At 46.7% G+C, this 18,943-nt stretch overlaps 1 protein-coding gene across 2 annotated transcripts in view; it reads right to left on the bottom strand.

The window, feature by feature from the left end:
• ADGRD1 (adhesion G protein-coupled receptor D1) overlaps window positions 1-13,280 on the bottom strand; it is a 270,128-nt gene extending 256,848 nt beyond the window's left edge. For both annotated transcript variants that reach the window (XM_033135813.1, XM_033135814.1), the window contains exons 1-2: window positions 13,073-13,280; window positions 12,906-12,942 (exon numbers count right to left, since the gene is read on the bottom strand). In XM_033135813.1, coding sequence (XP_032991704.1) covers window positions 12,906-12,942; window positions 13,073-13,126 — 91 coding nt within the window. In that variant the 5' untranslated portion in view covers window positions 13,127-13,280. The remainder of the gene's footprint in view (window positions 1-12,905; window positions 12,943-13,072) is intronic.
• Between the last annotated feature and the right edge of the window lie 5,663 nt (window positions 13,281-18,943).

Raw genomic sequence — 18,943 nt, 5'->3', positions numbered from 1 at the left:
TTCACTTCCCATGAGGCACCTCAAAGTGATTTACCGTGTACTAAAAACATATGCAGAGCATTTGAATAGATAAAAACCAATTAAAAGCTAATTATAGAGATGAGAACAATTTTTTTTAAAAAAGCAACATCAATAACGCATATACAGTCAATTCAAATCCATTGCAGGTACCAGCTCAGATTACTGAACAAACCAAAAATCTCTACTCAGAAGGTGTTGAAAGAAGAAAGTCTTCAATGGGTCGTGAAAAAAATAGTCTGGAATGAGGCAGACAGTGCAGTGTAGTGGTTAGAATATTGCAGTAGGACCTGGGAGATCAGGGTTCAAATCCCCACCCAGCCATGAAGTGGTGACCTTGGGCCAGTCATTGCTTTTCAGCCTAACCAACCTCACGGGGTTGTTGCAGAGTTTAAATGGCAAGGGGTAGATCTGTGTTAGCCACCTTGAGACACTTGGGGGGGGGAGTGGAATATAAATTAACAATATTGATATGCAATGGGAAGGAGTTTCCAAGGGTAGGTGCTGCCACACAATGTATTTATGTTTGTTTCATTCAGTGAGTCTCCTCTGAGTAAGACTAGCACTGCATGCAATCCCATGGGTTGGGGGGGTAGATGTGGAAGAATGGCCTCGATCTGCAAAGAAACATCTGGAGAAGCAAACATTTAACAATTCCACCATTCTGCACACATGTACACACACACAGAGAGAACATCTGTGGGCTTTTGTTTTCTGCTTTCTGCTTCCTACCAACAAATAAATAAGCCCCGCAGCTAATCAGTAATGCTGAGTTTCCTTAAGTACTTTATTCAGCTGCAGATGGTCATATGAGCTGAGATCGAAGTCCACAAGCTAACAGGGAACAAGCCCTCCAAGGGCTCTTGCTTCCCAGTGACAACATAGCTGCAGTATACCGATGTAAGAAGAGTCTGAATCAGGCCAGGGGCCCATCTAGTCCAGCATCCTGTTGCCACAGTGCCCAACCAAATGCCCATGGGAAGCCCACAAGTAGGAAATGAGTACAAGAGCACTCTCTCTGTTTGAGATTCCCAGCAATTGGCATTCAGAGCCATATTGCCTCTGGCAACGGAAATAAGCCCATCATGGCTAGTAGGCCTTGGTTGGTCCTCCCATGCAGGAGGATGAAATGAAGAAAGAAGAAGAAGAAGAAGAAGAAGAAGAAGAAGAAGAAGAAGAAGAAGAAGAGGAGGAGGAGGAGGAGGAGGAGGAGGAGGAGGAGGAGGAGGAGGAGGAGGTGGTTGGATTTGATATCCCGCTTTATCACTACCCGAAGGAGTCTCAAAGCGGCTAACATTCTCCTTTCCCTTCCTCCCCCACAACAAACACTCTGTGAGGTGAGTGGGGCTGAGAGACTTCAGAGAGGTGTGACTAGCCCAAGGTCACCCAGCAGCTGCATGTGGAGGAGCGGAGACGCGAACCCGGTTCCCCAGATTACTAGTCTACCACTCTTAACCACTACACCACACTGGCTCTCCCCATGCCCAGCATGGGGAGAAGGCATAGATAAAGGCAGGGATTGGTGTCTGTATAGCACAGGAAGACATTTTAAAGTGCTGGCCCTAGCGAGCAGGGAGGGTGCTCACTTGGGACCTGCTTCAGGCAGCCCGACACCTTGGGTAAGTTCTGCTCCGACAACGTCCTCTCCTAGAAGGCTATCACACATTCACCCGTAGCCAGAAGTACTCTGTGAGCTTGTGGGGGGAGAGGGGGTATGGATTCTGATTCTATAGTATCTTCCTGCGAGTGTTAAGTGCCCACAATACCAGTTCAAAGTGCTTTTGTAGAAATGAGACCCACTTTAATAAATAGATAGCATGGGTATAAATTGGTAAAGAAGATATATTCAGCTGGAAGCTCCCTGGGGATGGTGCATACAGATCATTTCCTCCTCTTTCATTCTGAAGCAGCAAACAGAGGTTATCTACAGCAGGGGGAAATGTCCTAGGAGTTTATTTAGCACCGGCAGCGTAACCGGCAAAGTTGGAACTAAAATAGCAAGTTTGATCAATGCCAAGGTCCAGGACTTCTGGGGCTAAAGTATCACTTACTAGTAAAGGCGTGCTGTTAGGGAAAACTAGGTGTGCTTGGAACAATGGGTTGTATCAACTGTAGGGCCAAGTTAAAGTCACTTAGCAGGATATCTATTCCGTTGGCGAAATGTTTTACCCCAGCAGACCACTGTTGTTGCACAAGTGCCAGTAACTTTGTTTCGCAATAGACTGTGCAATCTGTTGCATGGCATGTTTCTGCTAGTGCAACTGTTGCATTGGATTCCTCTGTGGTACAAACTTACACTCATCTTTGGCACTGGGGGCGCAATATTTGCCCCGGGCACAGGCAACCCATGCTACGCTACTGCCAGCCACCACGGCTTATAGTGTGGCTCTCCAGGGTTTCAGAGCAGCAGTCTTTCCCAGCAATTGAACCAAGGCAGATGCTCTGCCACTGAGCTATAGCCTTTCCCCTAAACTGAACTTCGATTCTGCCTACTGGCTTGTTCTCTGGTCCTGACTACTGGCTTGTCCCATTGCCCCTGGTTCCCGGCTCCTCTGTCACCCGACTGTTGCTCACAGGGCAGTCCTAACAAAGAGAGTTTTGCTGCCCTGCCCAGAGATGCTAAGAACGGAAGCTGGGACAGTTGGAGGGCAAATCACGTGCTGCTGCAACAACAAGAAGCAATAAACATTTGCTCTACCACCAGGTGGGGGGGGGAGGGAGAGAATTTCCATTTGGTTTGCATTAAATTCTGCCTAATTCACACTTCCACAAAACACGAACCAAAAAAAAAAAACTTTAAAAACATTCTTGCTGACTAGGCCTGTGCGGTGTTGAAAGGGAGGAGCAAGCTGCCTCATCCCCAGCCCCGCAAGGTGTGATAGCCTGGGAGTCAGACTCTGATGCTGAACCTGAGGGATCCCAGCCTGCACAGGATTCCCCGCCTCCAGAAGCAGCTGAGCCGGGGCCAGGGCTTGAGCCTGAAGGATCCCCACCTGTGCTGGATCCCCAGGTGCAGGCATCAGCAGAGTCTGCTCTGGCTCCTGATGGGAGGGAGGACCCATTGCTGCAGGTGCTCCACTCCCAGCCTCTTCAGAGGAAGCTGAGGCAGCCCCTGGGTCCTGTAACCCACCAGCCTCTCCTGAGCTGCAGAGGCTCAGGGCAGAGAGGCGAAGAGAGCTAAGTGCTTACAGGAGGAGTGCTCGCCTCCAGGCCCGGAGGAGAAGCGAGTCTCCTGAGGATCGGGGCTGCCCTAAGCATAGGGCAGATAAAAGCCAGCCAGACCCAGCCCAAGTTGTGTGAGCAACTTAGTTGCAAGCGTATGCTCAACCTGCAACCTCGTGCCTGCACCTGCCTTGGACCTTGACCTGCTCCCCGCCTTGCTCCCTGCCAGACTGACCTCCTTTGGACCCCTAGATCCAGGACTGGACTTGGACCTCGCTTCACGGACAAACCCCTGGGGCCAGCCCCGCAAGGTGCTCGGGTGAAACCACACCGTTTGGAGCTAAGGCAGTTTCACCCTGGTGCCTCGCAGCACCAGGGGCAAGGCAGCCAGCTCCTCGTGCCCTTCTTTGCTGAAGAGCCACCTGCCCGCGCAGGCAGCCAAGGGAGGAACAAGCTACATTGGCCCGATCGATGTAACTTGTTCTTCCCTAAGCAGTATGAGGGCCAGAGTGTGATGGCAGTTTCACCTGATGGTATATGGCAGGTGAAACTGCTACTACTCCTGAGCCCCTTCTGCCACCAAGCGCCTGGCTGCAGCCTGGCTGGGCACTGGTGGCAGAGGGACTCAGGAGTGGTGGCGGTTTTACCCACGATATACGGCTGGGTGAAACCGCCATCGCACTCTGGCCCTCATACCAGTCCTTGGCAAAGTATTGATACACCACCCAGGCCTATTGCTGACCCAAGCATTTGATGGTGACCTTGACATTATCAGTTGTGAGGGCATGCAACTGTTTTTTAAATGTTCTGGGGTGTTCTTAATGTTCTTCTGAAACATTTTTAGCTTCTTTTCATTTTATTGTTTTAACACTGGGAGTTTTCGCCGCCACGGAGACGAAGAGCGGGTTAGAAATTCAATAAGCAGCAATAACAGTGATAAACATCTCAAACTTGATGTGGAAATATGAAAACAGAACGTAAGATCAGACAATGAGAAACTGAAACGGACAAACTCATCCATCCTAAACTGTGGCCCATCCACATCGTGTGGAAGGAGTGCAACCCTGCAAAATGGATTTTATGAGAGGTTAGCTGGCACAACCTGAACAATGGAATTTGATTTAATACTTTGTTCTGCAGTGTAAGCATTCAAGCCGCACAATTGTTAAATCAACAAGTCTATTTGAACCCTGTGTCTGTTTCCCCTCCCCTTTTTTTTAAGTCAAAGCAATACAAATAAAATATGCAGCATGAAACACTGCCTGTGAAGATTCAGGAAGGATGAGCAGACCCAGTGCTAAGGAAGCAGACTGCTGCTCACTAATATCCCTTTATAATCTGGAAACAGAATCTCTTACAAAAGAATAGAGGTGCATCTATTCCAATTGTATATTTGTTTGCATGTCTTGGCAATCTCCCAGGTCCCTGGAGGAGAGCGAAGGAAAGAAAAGGGCATGCAGTGGTTGAGGGATGTGCTGAGGAGGAAAAATAGAAAGCAAGTTGTGAAGTTTCATGACTTGCAGTAAAAGATCCTGCAATGAACACATTGTCCAAACATTCCAGAAACCTTGTAAAAAATCAGATCATCACTTAAAATAAACAGAAGCCATTTTTTAACGGGTGTTTCAAACCTGTCCCCTTTGCCTCATAAACGGCCAGAGCCTATAAGGCAAGTGGAAGATGGAGGGTGGGTCCCTGTCTCCCTTGTCTCCCCAATGCCCCCCAACTCTTCTTTCTCCAGCAAGATGGGCCCAGGAGGGAGGTGGTTTGCTTCCCCCGCTATAGGGATGGATGGCAGCTGGTTACATAACTGTGAGAAAGTAAATAAATATCACACCTATGCCATGCTTTTAAAGCATAGAAAGGTAAAGGTAAAGGGATCCCTGACCATTAGGTCCAGTCGTGTCTGACTTTGGCATTACTGCCCGAAGGAGCCGGCCGTACAGATTTCGGTCATGTGGCCAGCATGACAAAGCCGCTTCTGGTGAACCAGAGCAGTGCACAGAAACGCCGTTTACCTTCCCACTGGAGCGGTGCCTATTTATCTACTTGCACTTTTGATGTGCTTTTGAACTGCTAAGTGGCAGGAGCTGGGACCGTGCAACGGGAGCTCACCCCGTCCGGGAATTCGGACCGCCGACCTTCTGATCAGCAAGATGTAGGCTCTGCAGTTAGACCACAGTGCCACCCGCGTCCTTATTTATAGCACTATTATGCAGTTATTAGCAGTTACACCTCCCTCCCAAGAATCCTGGGAACTGTACTTTGTTAATGGAGCTGAGAGTTCCCCTCAGAGCTACAGTTCCAGGAATTCCCTAGAAAGAAGGATTGGTGGTTAAACTACTCTAGGAACTGAAGCTCTGTGAGAGGAACAGGGATCTCCTAACAATTCTCAGCACCCTTAAGAAACCACAGTTCTCAGGATTCTTTTCAGGAATCCATAACTGTTTCAAGTGGGGTGATACTCCTTCAAATGTATAGTGCATATTGGACCAAAGTCAAGGATACCACTGGGATTGGAGACTTTGCTTTTGGAGACGCCAAATCCTATGGAGATAAAAGGGCAGGCTTGTGCCACCACCACCACAAATGCACGCCAAACTTTTTTATTTTTACCCAATACAGTCATACCTCTAGATAGAATCGCTGTGCAGGTTGCATTTTTCACAGGATATGAATGCGCGAAATTTCATGAAAAAGTCACGAAATTACGAAGTCACGAAATTAGAAGACGCCTGCTTCTTGGGAGAAAAGCAATGACAAACCTAGACAGCATCTTAAAAAGCAAAGACATCACCTTGCCACAAAGGTCTGTATAGTTAACGCTATAGTTTTCCCAGTAGTAATGTACGGAAGTGAGAGCTGGACCATAAAGAAGAATGATCGCCGAAGAATTGATGCTTTTGAGTTATGGTGCTGGAGGAGACTCTTGAGAGTCCCATGGACTGCAAGAAGATCAAACCTATCAATTCTTAAAGAAATCAGCCCTGAGTGCTCACTAGAAGGACAGATCCTGAAGTTGAGGCTCCAGTACTTTGGCCACCTCATGAGAAGAGAAGACTCCCTGGAAAAGACCCTGATGTTGGGAAAGATGGAGGGCACAAGGAGAAGGGGACGACAGAGGATTGAGATGGTTGGACAGTGTTCTCGAAGCTACTAACATGAATTTGGCCAAACTGCGAGAGGCAGTGAAAGATAGGCGTGCCTGGCGTGCTCTGGTCCATGGGGTCACGAAGAGTCGGACACGACTGAACGACTGAACAACAACAACATGAATGCGCTGAACCCAGAAGTACCAGAACAGGTTACTTCCGGGTTCAGCAGTTCGCGCATGCACAGTAGCGCCAAATCACATCGCGCGCATGCGCAGATGCAACACTTCAGGATACGCGCTGTTCAGGTTGTGAACAGGGCTCCGGAACGGATCCCGTTCACAACCAGAGGTACTACTGTAGAAGAAAATGGGAGCCATTGAGAATCAAGACCCAAGAATTTTTATTTAAAAAATTACAGTTAGACCCCAACTGGCTTTTATACTGTAGGTGTCAGGAAATATCACCTGATCCACTCTGGCATATCACTGCAAAGAAACGTCCTTGGCTCATTTGCTAATAAGGTAAAAGGTAGGTAAACATAGCTGTCAACGCTCACTTTTTTTTGCCTTCCCTTCTGGGGAGGCTGTCAACCTTCCCCTATTCCAGCTATGGCTGGAATAAGGGAATTTCCTGCAAAAAAAGGGAATGGTTGAAGGACCCCTGGGCGGTTAAGGCCAGTCAAAGGTGACTATGGGGTTGCGCGCGCTCATTCTCGCTTTCAGTCCGAGGGAGCCGGTGTTTGTCCACAGACAGCTTTCCAGGTCATGTGGCCAGCAGGACTAAACTGCTTCTGGCGCAACGGAACACACTGACAGAAACAAGAGCTCACAGAAACGCCGTTTACCTTCCTGCCGCAGCGGTACCTATTTATCTACTTGCACTGGCGTGCTTTCGAACTGCTAGGTTGGCAGGAGCTGGGAAAGAGCAACAGGAGCTCACCCTGTTGAGGGGATTTGAACCGCCGAACTTCTAATCAGCAAGCCCAAGAGGGCACTTGTTGCATAATAGCAATCCCCATAATGTCCCTTGAACAATGATACCGCAATGTCATTTTGAAGAAGCATTTGCAGGGGCTGGTGGCGTCCACTGAGAGAAGTGGAGTGGAAACCAAGCCTTACAAGGAATGCTTGAGGGAGCTGGATATGTTTAGGCCGGAGAAGAGGAGACTGAGAGGTGTTGTGACAACCATCTTCAAATATCTAAAGGGCTGTCACATGGAGGATAAAGCAAGCTTGTTTTCTGCTGTCCCAGAGGGTAAGACCCAAACCAGTGGATTCAAATTACAAGAAAGGAAATTCCAACTAAACATTAGGGAAAATTCCCAGTGGTAAGAGCTGTGACAGTGAAACAAACTACCTCAGAAAATGATGGGCTTTCCTTCTTTGGAGGCTTTTAAAGAGAGGTTGAGTGGCCATCTGTCAAGGATTCTTTAGCTGTGATTCCTGCATTACAGGGGGTTGGTGTCCCTTCCAACTTTGCAATTCTACGATTCTAAGTTCCACTCACAGTCATTTTAAAAAGAGAGGAACAAAGGAATGCTGTCACTGTTGCAGCAAATCAGTAAGCCCCCCTCAAAGCCCGCAAATAATGTCTAATGCCCCCCCACACACACATTACCATTAACTCCCTTCAAATTTGTCACATACAAATTAGGAGGCACTTTCTTATGGTGATCCCTAGCCATGTCCTGGGATCATGCTAATAATGAATTGATGTGTTGATGGTGGCATGGGTACTAGCCAATACATACCCAACACAACCTTTTCAAAAGAAAAACAGAAAGAAAATCAATAGAATTGAGCTGTCTAGTGACAGGAACAGCAGCAATATTAAACCACCTTTACCGTTCTTTTTTTAAAATTACATCTTCCTTTCACAGAAGGAACTTGAAGCAATCAGGAGAGAAGTAGCCCATTCAGGAAAGGCCTTATGGAATGTGCATTTTTAAAGGACCATTTGAAAGGCAAAGTCAGTCCTTGCTTCACTGTTGTTGTTTTTTCCATTCTCCTAAGGGAGACCAACCACTCTACATTTTAAGCCTTCCGTTTAAGGTCCATCCTTCAGCTCATTAATTTTGATGTAGGAGTAAAGAAAGAGTAAGTATGGAGCAGGGTTAAAGCAGCAGCAACTGAATCAACTCCTTCTCTTTCTTTGCAGGATAATACATCCTGAAGAAATACAGTTGTTAATTGAAAGAAAGGAAGAAAAAAGAAATGTGTATCAAAGCTCCTGTGGAGAATCTGAAAAGATTTGTATCAGGAAACGGCCTAATGCTTGGCCTGGGCTTTCCAAGTCTATAAAACATGTGGCACTTACAGTATCCATCCCAGCCACAAAAAGCAGGTGTTATTTGTGTGAACAGATCTGGAGAGGTTTTTAACAGTGAGCTGCAAACCAGCCACTCATTCTGAGGCTGAGCTTCAGAGCAACCATAATTGCAGCAGAGCCTGGAGCAAGTTTTCGGCATCGCTGAAACCGCAACCGAGATCATTGCAAGTGGGATTGTGCGTATGGTTCCCAGTTCATTAAGTAGCCTGCTCACTGGGACAAGATGGAGCAGAGCTCTATCGCTATCTTTTTTTCCCTGTGCCCCAAAACCCACAGCTCTACCTCAGTGGTCCTATGCCCCCCCAATCATATTCATAAACTTATAATTCAAAGAAGTCTCTCAAGTCTTTTTTCTGTCCCTCCTCTCTGTTGTCCAATCACAGCCAATCACAAACATCGCTATGGCCAGCAGGTCTCACTCTTCACCTGCCTCTGGGGTTGTGAGAGTTGGAACTACAGAAGGAGGAGCCTCGGCTTAACCTATCTCACAGGTGTGAATTCAGGTAGATGCTGTACAATTGTACTACAGTGCAACCTCGTGTTATGGACAGGATCCGTTCCGGAGGCCCGTCCATAACACGGAACTGACGCAAGCCGAAGTGCCACGTCTGCACATGCACGCGACGTGATTTAGCGCTTCTGCGCATGCGCGAGCAGCAAAACCCGGAAGTAACCCATTCCGGTACTTCCAGGTTGCCGCGGGACGCAACACGAAAACACATAACCTGAAACGGACGCAACATGAGGTATGACTGTACTACTACTACTACTACTAATAATAATAATAATAATAATAATAATTTATTATTTGTACCCCGCCCATCTGGCTGGGTCTCCCCAGCCACTCTGGGCAGCTTCCAACAAATTAAAATACATTAGAATATCACAGATTAAAAACTTCCCTAAACAAGGCTGCCTTCAGGTATTTTCTGAATGTCAGGTAGTTGTTTATTCCCTTGACTTCTGATGGGAGGGCGTTCCACAGGGCGGGCGCCAGTACTGAGAAGTCCCTCTGCCTGGTTCCCTGTAGTTTTGCTTCTCGCAGTGGGGGAACCAACAGAAGGCCCTCGGCGCTGGATCTCAGTGTCCGGGCTGAACGATGGGGGTGGAGATGCTCCTTCAGGTATACAAGACTGAGGCCGTTTAGGGCTTTAAAGGTCAGCACCAACACTTTGAATTGTGCCCGGAAACATACTTAAGTGTCTACAGCACCAGGTCTAGGGGTCAGCAGCCACCCCTGCTGCCAGATGCAAAGTCAGATGCTTTAAATCTCTGGCGGGGCAGGAAAGAAGGCAGCCATTGCTTCTCCTTCCTTCTCCTTCCACAGATGCTGCCATCCAGCCCACCACTCAGCTTTCTGCAACTGATCAAGGGCTCCAGGTGTGCCCCACAGGGAGCGGGAACGAAAATGGATGGCAAAATGTTCTTCAGCTCTAAATTGGGGGCGCTTAGTTCTGTTTGTGTCTGTGTTGTGCATAGAATGTTTTCATATGTTTAAGGCAAGTTTCTAATCCTCATGGTTGCGATAATATAGATTATTAACTGCCCTGTGACATCTCAGAAGGGTACCTGATTAAGATTTATAGCATTGAAGGGTGGTTTCTCACATTTCCTCATTTTTCCAATCTTAAGCTCAGCTCTTCACATTTCCACATCACGTTTGCAATTTTCTTAATTAAGAAAGCCATCATGAAAATTCACCAGCATTTTAGTGTGCGCTTCTCCTTATGCACGCATTTTAAACGCAATCTTGCCTAATGTACACATTTTTTTGAAAGCAATGTTCCAGAATATATGCATCCTTTTGTGTCATTTTCACTAAGATATGAACTTTCATGCATGCTTTGCATTTTGCACACATTATTTGGTTGGAGAACCACATTGCAAAATTGAGAAAAGTGCAATTTTCAAAGGACGGCTGTGTTTCAGTTCCTGTGTTGCCTCGCAAATTGCAGATTAGGTAGGATTGCCTTTGAATGGAAACGCCGTGCAAGGTTTTGACTGCTAGATTGCCTGTTTCATAACCGTTACTTGAGGCATTCAAGCAAAAATCTGCATAGCACCTCTGTTAATGTAAAATTTGTTGAAATATTTACAGTATCACAGTTTGCTTTATGGGAATGTAAGACCATTAAGCATCTGGTTGCAGGATCTTCCTGGACACATCAGAAGGGAACTGTAATAATTACTCAAAACTGTTCCTTGTATGAGAGCACTCTGTGGTGAATTGTCACCACATCTGCCACCAGTCAGCAGAGAACAGCTCCCAAGTGTTAAGCTGGGAGACGTGAGCCTCTCCAATGTTCGGTTACAAGTGGTGTTCTCATACTTGTCAAGTATTAAAAGGAAGTATTTGACGTTTACTTATACAGCCACTTACACAGGCTTCCTAACCCACGACTGACCCACTTCGTGACCTATGGGTTAGGAAACATTGCCCTAGATCAGAATATTGCATCGGTGGATAAAATAAGGAAATGTCACTTTGTGTTACATGCAAACACACAAACACAGTGAGAGAATATTTCCTTTCATTAGCCTAAGAAGTTCAGGAACATAGCCTTATGCCAAACCAGCCCACCCAACAGTATCGTCTACACTGGGGTGGGCAGAAGCTAGGTTGGGATCTACTGGCAGATCTCTCTGGATAATTTGCAGTAGATCAGCAAGGCTTTCTGTCTCCCAACAGCTTTAATAATTGCAGCAACAAAACCGTATCCCCGCAACTAAGTTATAACTGAAAACAATATTCTAGGCTCAGGGAGAAACCGTGTCCTTTCATTCCAGCTATATGTCTCCTGCACTTGGCTGTGGTTCTAATAAACAACAAATCTGATCAGATATGACTGAAGTCTACCCAACTCTGGTCTACAATGACTGACAGACTGTCTCTGGGAGTCTCAGATAATGGCATGTCCCAGCCCTACCTGGAGACGCTGGCAATTGAACTTAGGACCTTGCACATGCATTTCTCCAAATTTTGCAAGCAGCTCTCCAGTCAAGCAATGCACACAAGGGTAAAGTGTGCATAAAACTGCATATACAGCAGCATACAAAAAAAAAAGCATTATATCAGGGGAACTATGCTTTGAAATGTTCACGTTAAGCAAAATTTCATATTAATATGTGAATATTAGGAGAAATTTGCACTAAGATGCTGAGGAATTTTCATGTGGACTTAAAAAAAAATAGTTGGGGATATGGGAAATGGAACTGAAATGGACAGATTCACACATCCCTAGTTGCAGATCAATCTGGGCCAGATCCATCTGTCTCGAAGAGCAAAACTACACTTTTCCTGGCTGTGTCACTGGAGGGGTGTTTGGGATTTAAAGAAATGAAATGTGGCATTGGGTGGGAACTGACGCTTTGAACAGAGTGATGCAATAGGGCATTGTTTAACCCTTTGCCCCCCCCCATCCCATTTTCTGCATCAAAAGAATTGCTCTCCACCCCAATGCTGCTATTGGAGGAAATGCAGGCGTTTTAATGGGACCTCACCTGACTCATGCTCTGGCTGTTGATGAACAAATGCATTTAAATGGGTGGGGAGGAGATCTGTCCAAGACTTTTTGCAGCTGCACTGTACTTCTTGTCTGTATGTTTGCTAACATGGCTATTTCACCTTAACATGTTTCCTCCCTCCTGTTTGTATGTTGCTTTGTGAGGGCACAGCCCTTAAAAGTGACTAAAATTCAACTTTGAATAAATAAAGAGTGACCAGCTCAATAGTTCCCAACGGGTTTCATGGATTAGTAGGAATTCGAACCAGACCTCCAGCACTTATCCACTACATCACACTGGTCCTTATAATCTCAGGGGTGTGTTCATGATCCAAAAAGCTGTGCCTTTGAGCCACTAAAGGAGAGAACTCTCATATTGCTTACTAGTTTATTGACACCCGAACATACTGATACCCCAGGAAACCTGTTCCAATTTGCTGGCACCATGAGGCCAGATCTCTACATTTGTTGTGCCTTGGGAATATTAAGGTGCAAGCAAATAAGGGTAATTTAGGTACTTTTCTTCTTGGGTATTGTTTAACATATACCATGCTCCATTTGATTGGAAATGTTTTACAATTATGAAAATAAGAGTAGGTACTGATCTTACATGCTTTTAATCTCATGATTATACTGCTTTGATCTACCCTGAGATCTTAGGGTGAAGGGCAGAGAAGAGAGATAGCTTGAAGCCAGCAAGCCTACGCAAACAGAAGCCACCAGCCAACAAATAGCGGTGTTGTCGCAATTACAAAGATTATAATCGTTTCAAACCAGCAAAAAACCAAACGTTCCTTACCTGGGTGTTTGCGTAGCCAGGTATGGTTTCCATACACCTGCGTGTTAAAGAAAACAAAATAGATTTATATGAATATTGCACAAGGAAGCAAAAGTGTCAAAGGAAAAGGGAGGGGGGGAGGTGGAGGGTGAATCTGTCGATTCCGGGGGGGGGGGGGGGTCCTTTACCTGAAATAAAATCAGCAGAGAGAGGCAACACAACAGGGACAACAAATTCTCCATAGTTCGTGTCCTGGAAGTGAAAACCAAAGCAAACTCTCCGGTGAGTTCTCCTCAGTTCACAAAACATTAACTCTCTGCAAAAGTTTGTGTTCTTTTCGAATGGGCATTTTCCAAGCAGGATCAAATAAGATAATCCGTTCACAGGAGAAGAGGTGATCCCTTGCCGATGCCCGGCAACAAACGCTCCCCCCTCTTTGAAAGTGGAATACTTCAGTGGCCAGTAAATTAAATTCCAAGGAACTGAGCAAGGATGAATAGTTGAAGTGAAATCGGTACCATCCCGTGGAAAGAATCTGGAAAGTTAGACATGCAGGTTTCTGCCCACAGCTCTTATTCCCAAGCGTTGTCTTCTGCCTTCCACTCCCTTTTTTAGAATTCCTGTTTCTGTCTGAAGCCAGTGGGTGAGGACTGGGCTGATCAATAATGAAGGAGGTCCATTCTGATTATCCACCAGGCTCTCAGTTCTTGCTCTTTCCCACAGGAACCGGGCTGCACTGAGTTGCTCTCTTCCCGTACAGACTGGGTGGCTGAAGTTACACCTCCATCCCAGTCCTCTTTGGGTGGAGAGAAGTCAAAATGATGTCATGCTTTCTGCTCAAACTTGTCCCATTTGGGTACTCTGTTTCTATATCGCGTTACCAGCCAGCCTCCTTTGCTGGGTCCTAACACCAGCCAGTCAGAAGGAAAGGGGGGAGTTGCTGGAAGGGAAGGTAGCTCAAAGAAAAGAGAGAGAAGGGGAAAGTTAAACAGATGCCATGTGAGAAGTACGAAGCGAGTGCAAATAATAATTTAAATCTGTGTGAACCACAATTTAGCTTTCTGCGTGTGAGAGAGAGACGGCAAACAGGAGCTTTCGTTGCAATGCTATGCAAGCTTAATAGGGATGAGCAAATCTGTCAGTTTTTTCTCCATTTCTCATTCTTCCAATCTTAAGTTCTGATTTCCATATCAGTTTGGGGTTTTTTCAAGTCCTCACAAAAATCCAGCAGCACTTCAGTGCCCATTTCTCTGACACGTTTTTGTGTGCAATTTTGTCAAATATGCACACATTTGGCAAAGCAATTTCTCCTAATTTAATGCATTTTTGCATTCTGTTTTCACTAATAGATGCATTCTGATGCAGCTTTTGTCCCAATATATGCACTTCTGTAGACGTTACTTGGCTGGACAACGGGACTGCAAAATTCAGAGAAGGGAGACGTTTGAAGAACAACTGGGTTTCCATTCATGTACTGCAGATTACATAGATAAGCCCTTAAATGCAAAGTGAATGGAACTTCTCCCCCATCCCTCCTTGGAAGTAAGAACTGTTGAGCTCAACGAGACACATTTCTTAGAAAACATGCAGGGAGCCAGCCATAAATCCTCCAACTGCTTACTGTCCACCAGGGACTGTCCCCATTTCACGGTCCCTGCTCCTGAAACACTCTCCCAGTTTCATTAGAATTTTGCATCTTTTAAAAACCATGTTAGCATGCACACACATTATCAGGGCTGGGGAAGTCGGGAGCCAGCAACTCCGGGTCAGCTGAGGGCGAAAGAGTGAAGCCAGAAACTAGGAGCAGAGAACAAGCCAGGACAAAACAGGACACTTGAAGCTGCCTTATCCTTTGCCTGATGCCTGGTCCATCTGGCTCAATCTTATCTACTCGGCCTGGCAGTAACTTTCCAGGATATCATCAGGCAGGTGACTCTCCCATCGGTACTTGGAGTTGCCAGGGTTTGAACATGGGGTGCCCTGCCCACAAAGCAGATGCTGTACCACTGACCCACAGCTCATCCCCTGACACAAAGATGCCCTTCGAACCGTAGGGCTGCCATATTTTGAAGAGCAAAAAATAGGGCACACTTGCCGAGACACATCTGTAGGTGGGCGGGTGGGGGGGCAAAGAAAAATAGAAGCTATAGTGTTTGGGCAGTAAAAGATGAAAGGTGCAATCAAATATTTAACAATGGTAATTAAAAATAAGAATGACATACCCTCCAACATTTTGTGAGAAAAACTTGGGGCACCCCCCCACCATCCTGTGCCTCTGTCACTCGCCCCCTCCTTGCCACTGACCCATTCCTCGCCCACCTGCTAGCCCCCTCCTTCCCTCCCCTCGCTTACCTTTGCTGTCTTCAGCCTCCTGCTCACGAGTAATAATAATAATAATAATAATAATAATAATAATAATTTTATTATTTATACCCGACCCATCTGACTGGGTTTGCCCAGCCGCTCTGGGCAGCTTACAACGTATCTAAAAACACCAATCCTTAAAAACTTCCCTAAACAAGGCTACCTTCAGATGTCTTCTAAAGTCAGATAGTTGTTATTTCCTTGACATCTGAACAGCGGCGGAGGAAGCCTCTCGGGCACCTGGGGCGAACCGCCCACAGTGGTGGGGTGAACCACCCACAGGGGTGGGGCGAACCACTCATAGGGGCGGGGCGGGATCCACAGCACCCATAGGGATGGGACGCATGGCGCCCTTAGGGACAGGACGTGGGCACGGCACTCATACGGACGGGATGGGGCGCACCGCAGGGCCTCAGTCACCCTACAGCTGGGGGGAGGCAGTGGGCGGACAGCGTGGAGCCTACGGGCACCGGAGACGCGTGGCTTGGGTGTGCTGCAGGCCCCGCGGTGAGTGCCGCCTGCCATTTTGTCACCCCCTCAGTAGGAACATGCGGGTTGGGCTACACCTACTGCACCCCCCTTGCTGCACCCCTGCGTCTAAAGGGACGGTGTACCACAGGGAGGGCGCCACCACCGAGAAGCTGCATCTCCGGATGATGCGAGGTTGAGCAGCCACTGAAAACACCTTGAGGCCTATAGAGGCCCCCGCAAGGCTGCACAAGGCTGCACTACCACCAGAGATGCTGCGAGGATGGTGATTTTACCTCTGAAAAAGAGGGTATGTCTGGGGAAACCCAGACGTATGTGTTATGTACTGAGTTGAATAGGATCCAAAATGCACCAGTCTGATTGGTCCTAGAACAATAGGATTAAGATTGCAGCATTCTGACTGGTCCCAGAACAATAGGATTGAGATTGCAGCAGTCTGATTGGTCCCAGAACAATAGGATTGAGATTGCAGCAGTCTGATTGGTCCGCAGGAGCCACCCAATCCAGCTCCAGGTGGAAGTGAATCCGCACTCCGATTGGCATACAGGAGTATCCCGGAATTAGCCAATCACATGGGGCCCATTGTGTAAATAGTGTATATAAAGCAAACGTTTTGGGGAAACTGCATTCCTCACTACTATGAGCTGAATAAAGAGCATGAAATTCACACTGGACTCCGAGTATATTTCAGTATGGCAACCCTATTCTACTGGGTCAGACCATTGGTCCAAATAGCTGAGTACTCTCTACACCAGAGCTTTCCGTACTGTGTGTCATGACACAAGTGTGTCAGCTGCAGTGTGTAGGTGTGTCGCGTGAACACTCTCCGCGCTCCTCCCAGGCCTGGAAAGGAGTTCGTTTAATCTCTGGTTTGCTAGTAAAACTGAATTACTGTGTCACGAAATGATACATATCCTAAAAAGTGTGTCACCGACATGAAAGGTTTGGAAAGCTCTGGTCTACACAGACTGGCAGTGGTGCACAGAGGTTTTAGACAGGGATCTCTCCTAGCCCTACCCAGAGATGCCCGGAGATAGAACCTGGGACCAGCCACATGCAAACCAGAAGCTACAGCCCTTCCAGTAAACAGAGTGACACAATAGTGTTGTGGCTGGGGGGTGGAGTTATTAAACTGCTCTGGGGAATTATAGCTCTGTGAGTGGGGAAGAGGGTGTCCTAACAACTCTCAGCACCTTTAAACTACAATTCCCATTAAAAAAAATTCATCAGAATAAAAATTAAAAAAATTCATCAGAAAACCAAACACAAGCCTGAACCTGAACAACAGCACTCTTCCTATTCCCAGTGGGGTTTTCCCCAGTGTTGGCTCTGACTCCCTACACACACACACACACCCAGCACATCTCCCTTTTCTTTTCTGGTTGTTGTTGTAGTTGTTCTTCAGTCGTTCAGTCGTATCCGACTCTTCGTGACCCCATGGACCAGAGCACGCCAGGCACGCCTATCCTTCACTGCCTCTCGCAGTTTGGCCAAACTCATGTTAGTAGCTTCGAGAACACTGTCCAACCATCTCATCCTCTGTCTTCCCCTTCTCCTTGTGCCCTCCATCTTTCCCAACTTCAGGGTCTTTTCCAGGGAGTCTTCTCTTCTCATGAGGTGGCCAAAGTACTGGAGCCTCAACTTCAGGATCTGTCCTTCTAGTGAGCACTCAGGGCTGATTTCCTTGAGAATGGATAGGTTTGATCTTCTTGCAGTCCATGGGACTCTCAAGAGTCTCCTACAGCAACAAAATTCAAAAGCATCAATTCTTCGGCGATCGGTCTTCTTTATGTTCCAGCTCTCACTTCCGTACATTACTACTGGGAAAACCATAGCTTTAACTATACGGACCTTTGTCGGCAAGTTGATGTCTTTGCTTTTTAAGATGCTGTCTTTTCTGGTAGCAACCTACAACTCAGTGCTGACCATAACTGGGAGGAAACGGTCTGGCAAAACCGAACAGCAGCAAACCTAATAGCAGCTATTGGGTAAACGCAGCAAACCTGTGCATGAATATATATTTGCATGCAAACAAATTATTGCAAACAACACACAAAAGTTTGCAAGAGACGCAAAATAGCATATGAAGTTGTGTATATATTGCCCTTGGCAAATTTTCCCGAGGCCTTACAAACTTTGCGCACTGGTGCAGAAATATGGCAAAAAACCAGACTGGCTATTGCAAAAAAAAATTTTTTTTTTGAAAAACTGAGTAAAACTGAAATGGTCAGATCTGTCCACCCTTAGCTGGCTTGTGCCTCTGCAGCTAGAAGGGTGTTGCAAACCACTGCACTCAATACCTTTTAAGAAAAATGTCTTTAGGAGGGGGACATCTTGGGAAGAGAGCCATTCCCCACTTTCAATTTCCCTGTTCCCAATGGCTCATCCTGGTTGCTCCCCCTCCCCACATGTTCAAGCGCAGAGGGTGGGGTTAAGCGCCGGCACTATTAGCTCCACTTCACTCAAAATGAACCCCTCCCCTTTAAAACAGAACAGCCTAGGGGCCCCATTCCATGCACTCGCTTGGCCATGCCCCTCTGCTACCTGTGTTTGTACAAAGCATGTGCTTAAACCCTTGATTCAATTGCTAAGAAGAACACTTTCAGAGTAAAAATATAAATAAATCCATACACTCCACCAAAATCTCTGGCCAGGCTGCCTCAGTCGTTGATTGTCCAACTGCTCCATCATCAGGAGGGAAAAAAGAACTGCAGCTTAAGGAAGGAGTGATAAAAAGCACAGCAGAAAGCTGTGCTTTATTTTGTTTTCGATTGCTGGGAGGAAGGAGGCCTCTTAAGGAAAACCAGAAGCATGCAGAGAAACAGCAAAAGCGGGGAAAGGACGCTAAACGGCAGTGCTGTTGTATGTTTCTCTCCAAGTTGTGATGAAAGGGAGTGGACCTACTTAACACAAAACAACATATGGTGAGGGGGCTACAGTGGTTTCACTCCAGCCTGGCATGGAGACTCCAGAAGTTGAAGGTAGAGCCGGCCCTACCATCAGACACAGCAAGGCGATGGCCTCAAGCGATTGCCTGCTGGGATCCACAGGTCCCACCACTTTGCCCACTTGCTGTCGCCGCCAAAGTGAGGAGAAGTGGCAGCATGGAGCCACAACAGCAGCTAGAATTTTGATAGCTAAAAACTGGAAGACAGAAGAATTGCCACCAATAGAAGAATGGCAGATGAAAATAATGGACTATATGG

The sequence above is a fragment of the Lacerta agilis genome, chromosome 17, assembly GCF_009819535.1.
Source record: "Lacerta agilis isolate rLacAgi1 chromosome 17, rLacAgi1.pri, whole genome shotgun sequence".
Classification (NCBI taxonomy): domain Eukaryota; kingdom Metazoa; phylum Chordata; class Lepidosauria; order Squamata; family Lacertidae; genus Lacerta; species Lacerta agilis.
Note: the sequence above shows the minus strand (reverse complement) of the source record. Positions and strands in the feature narration are given on the sequence as shown.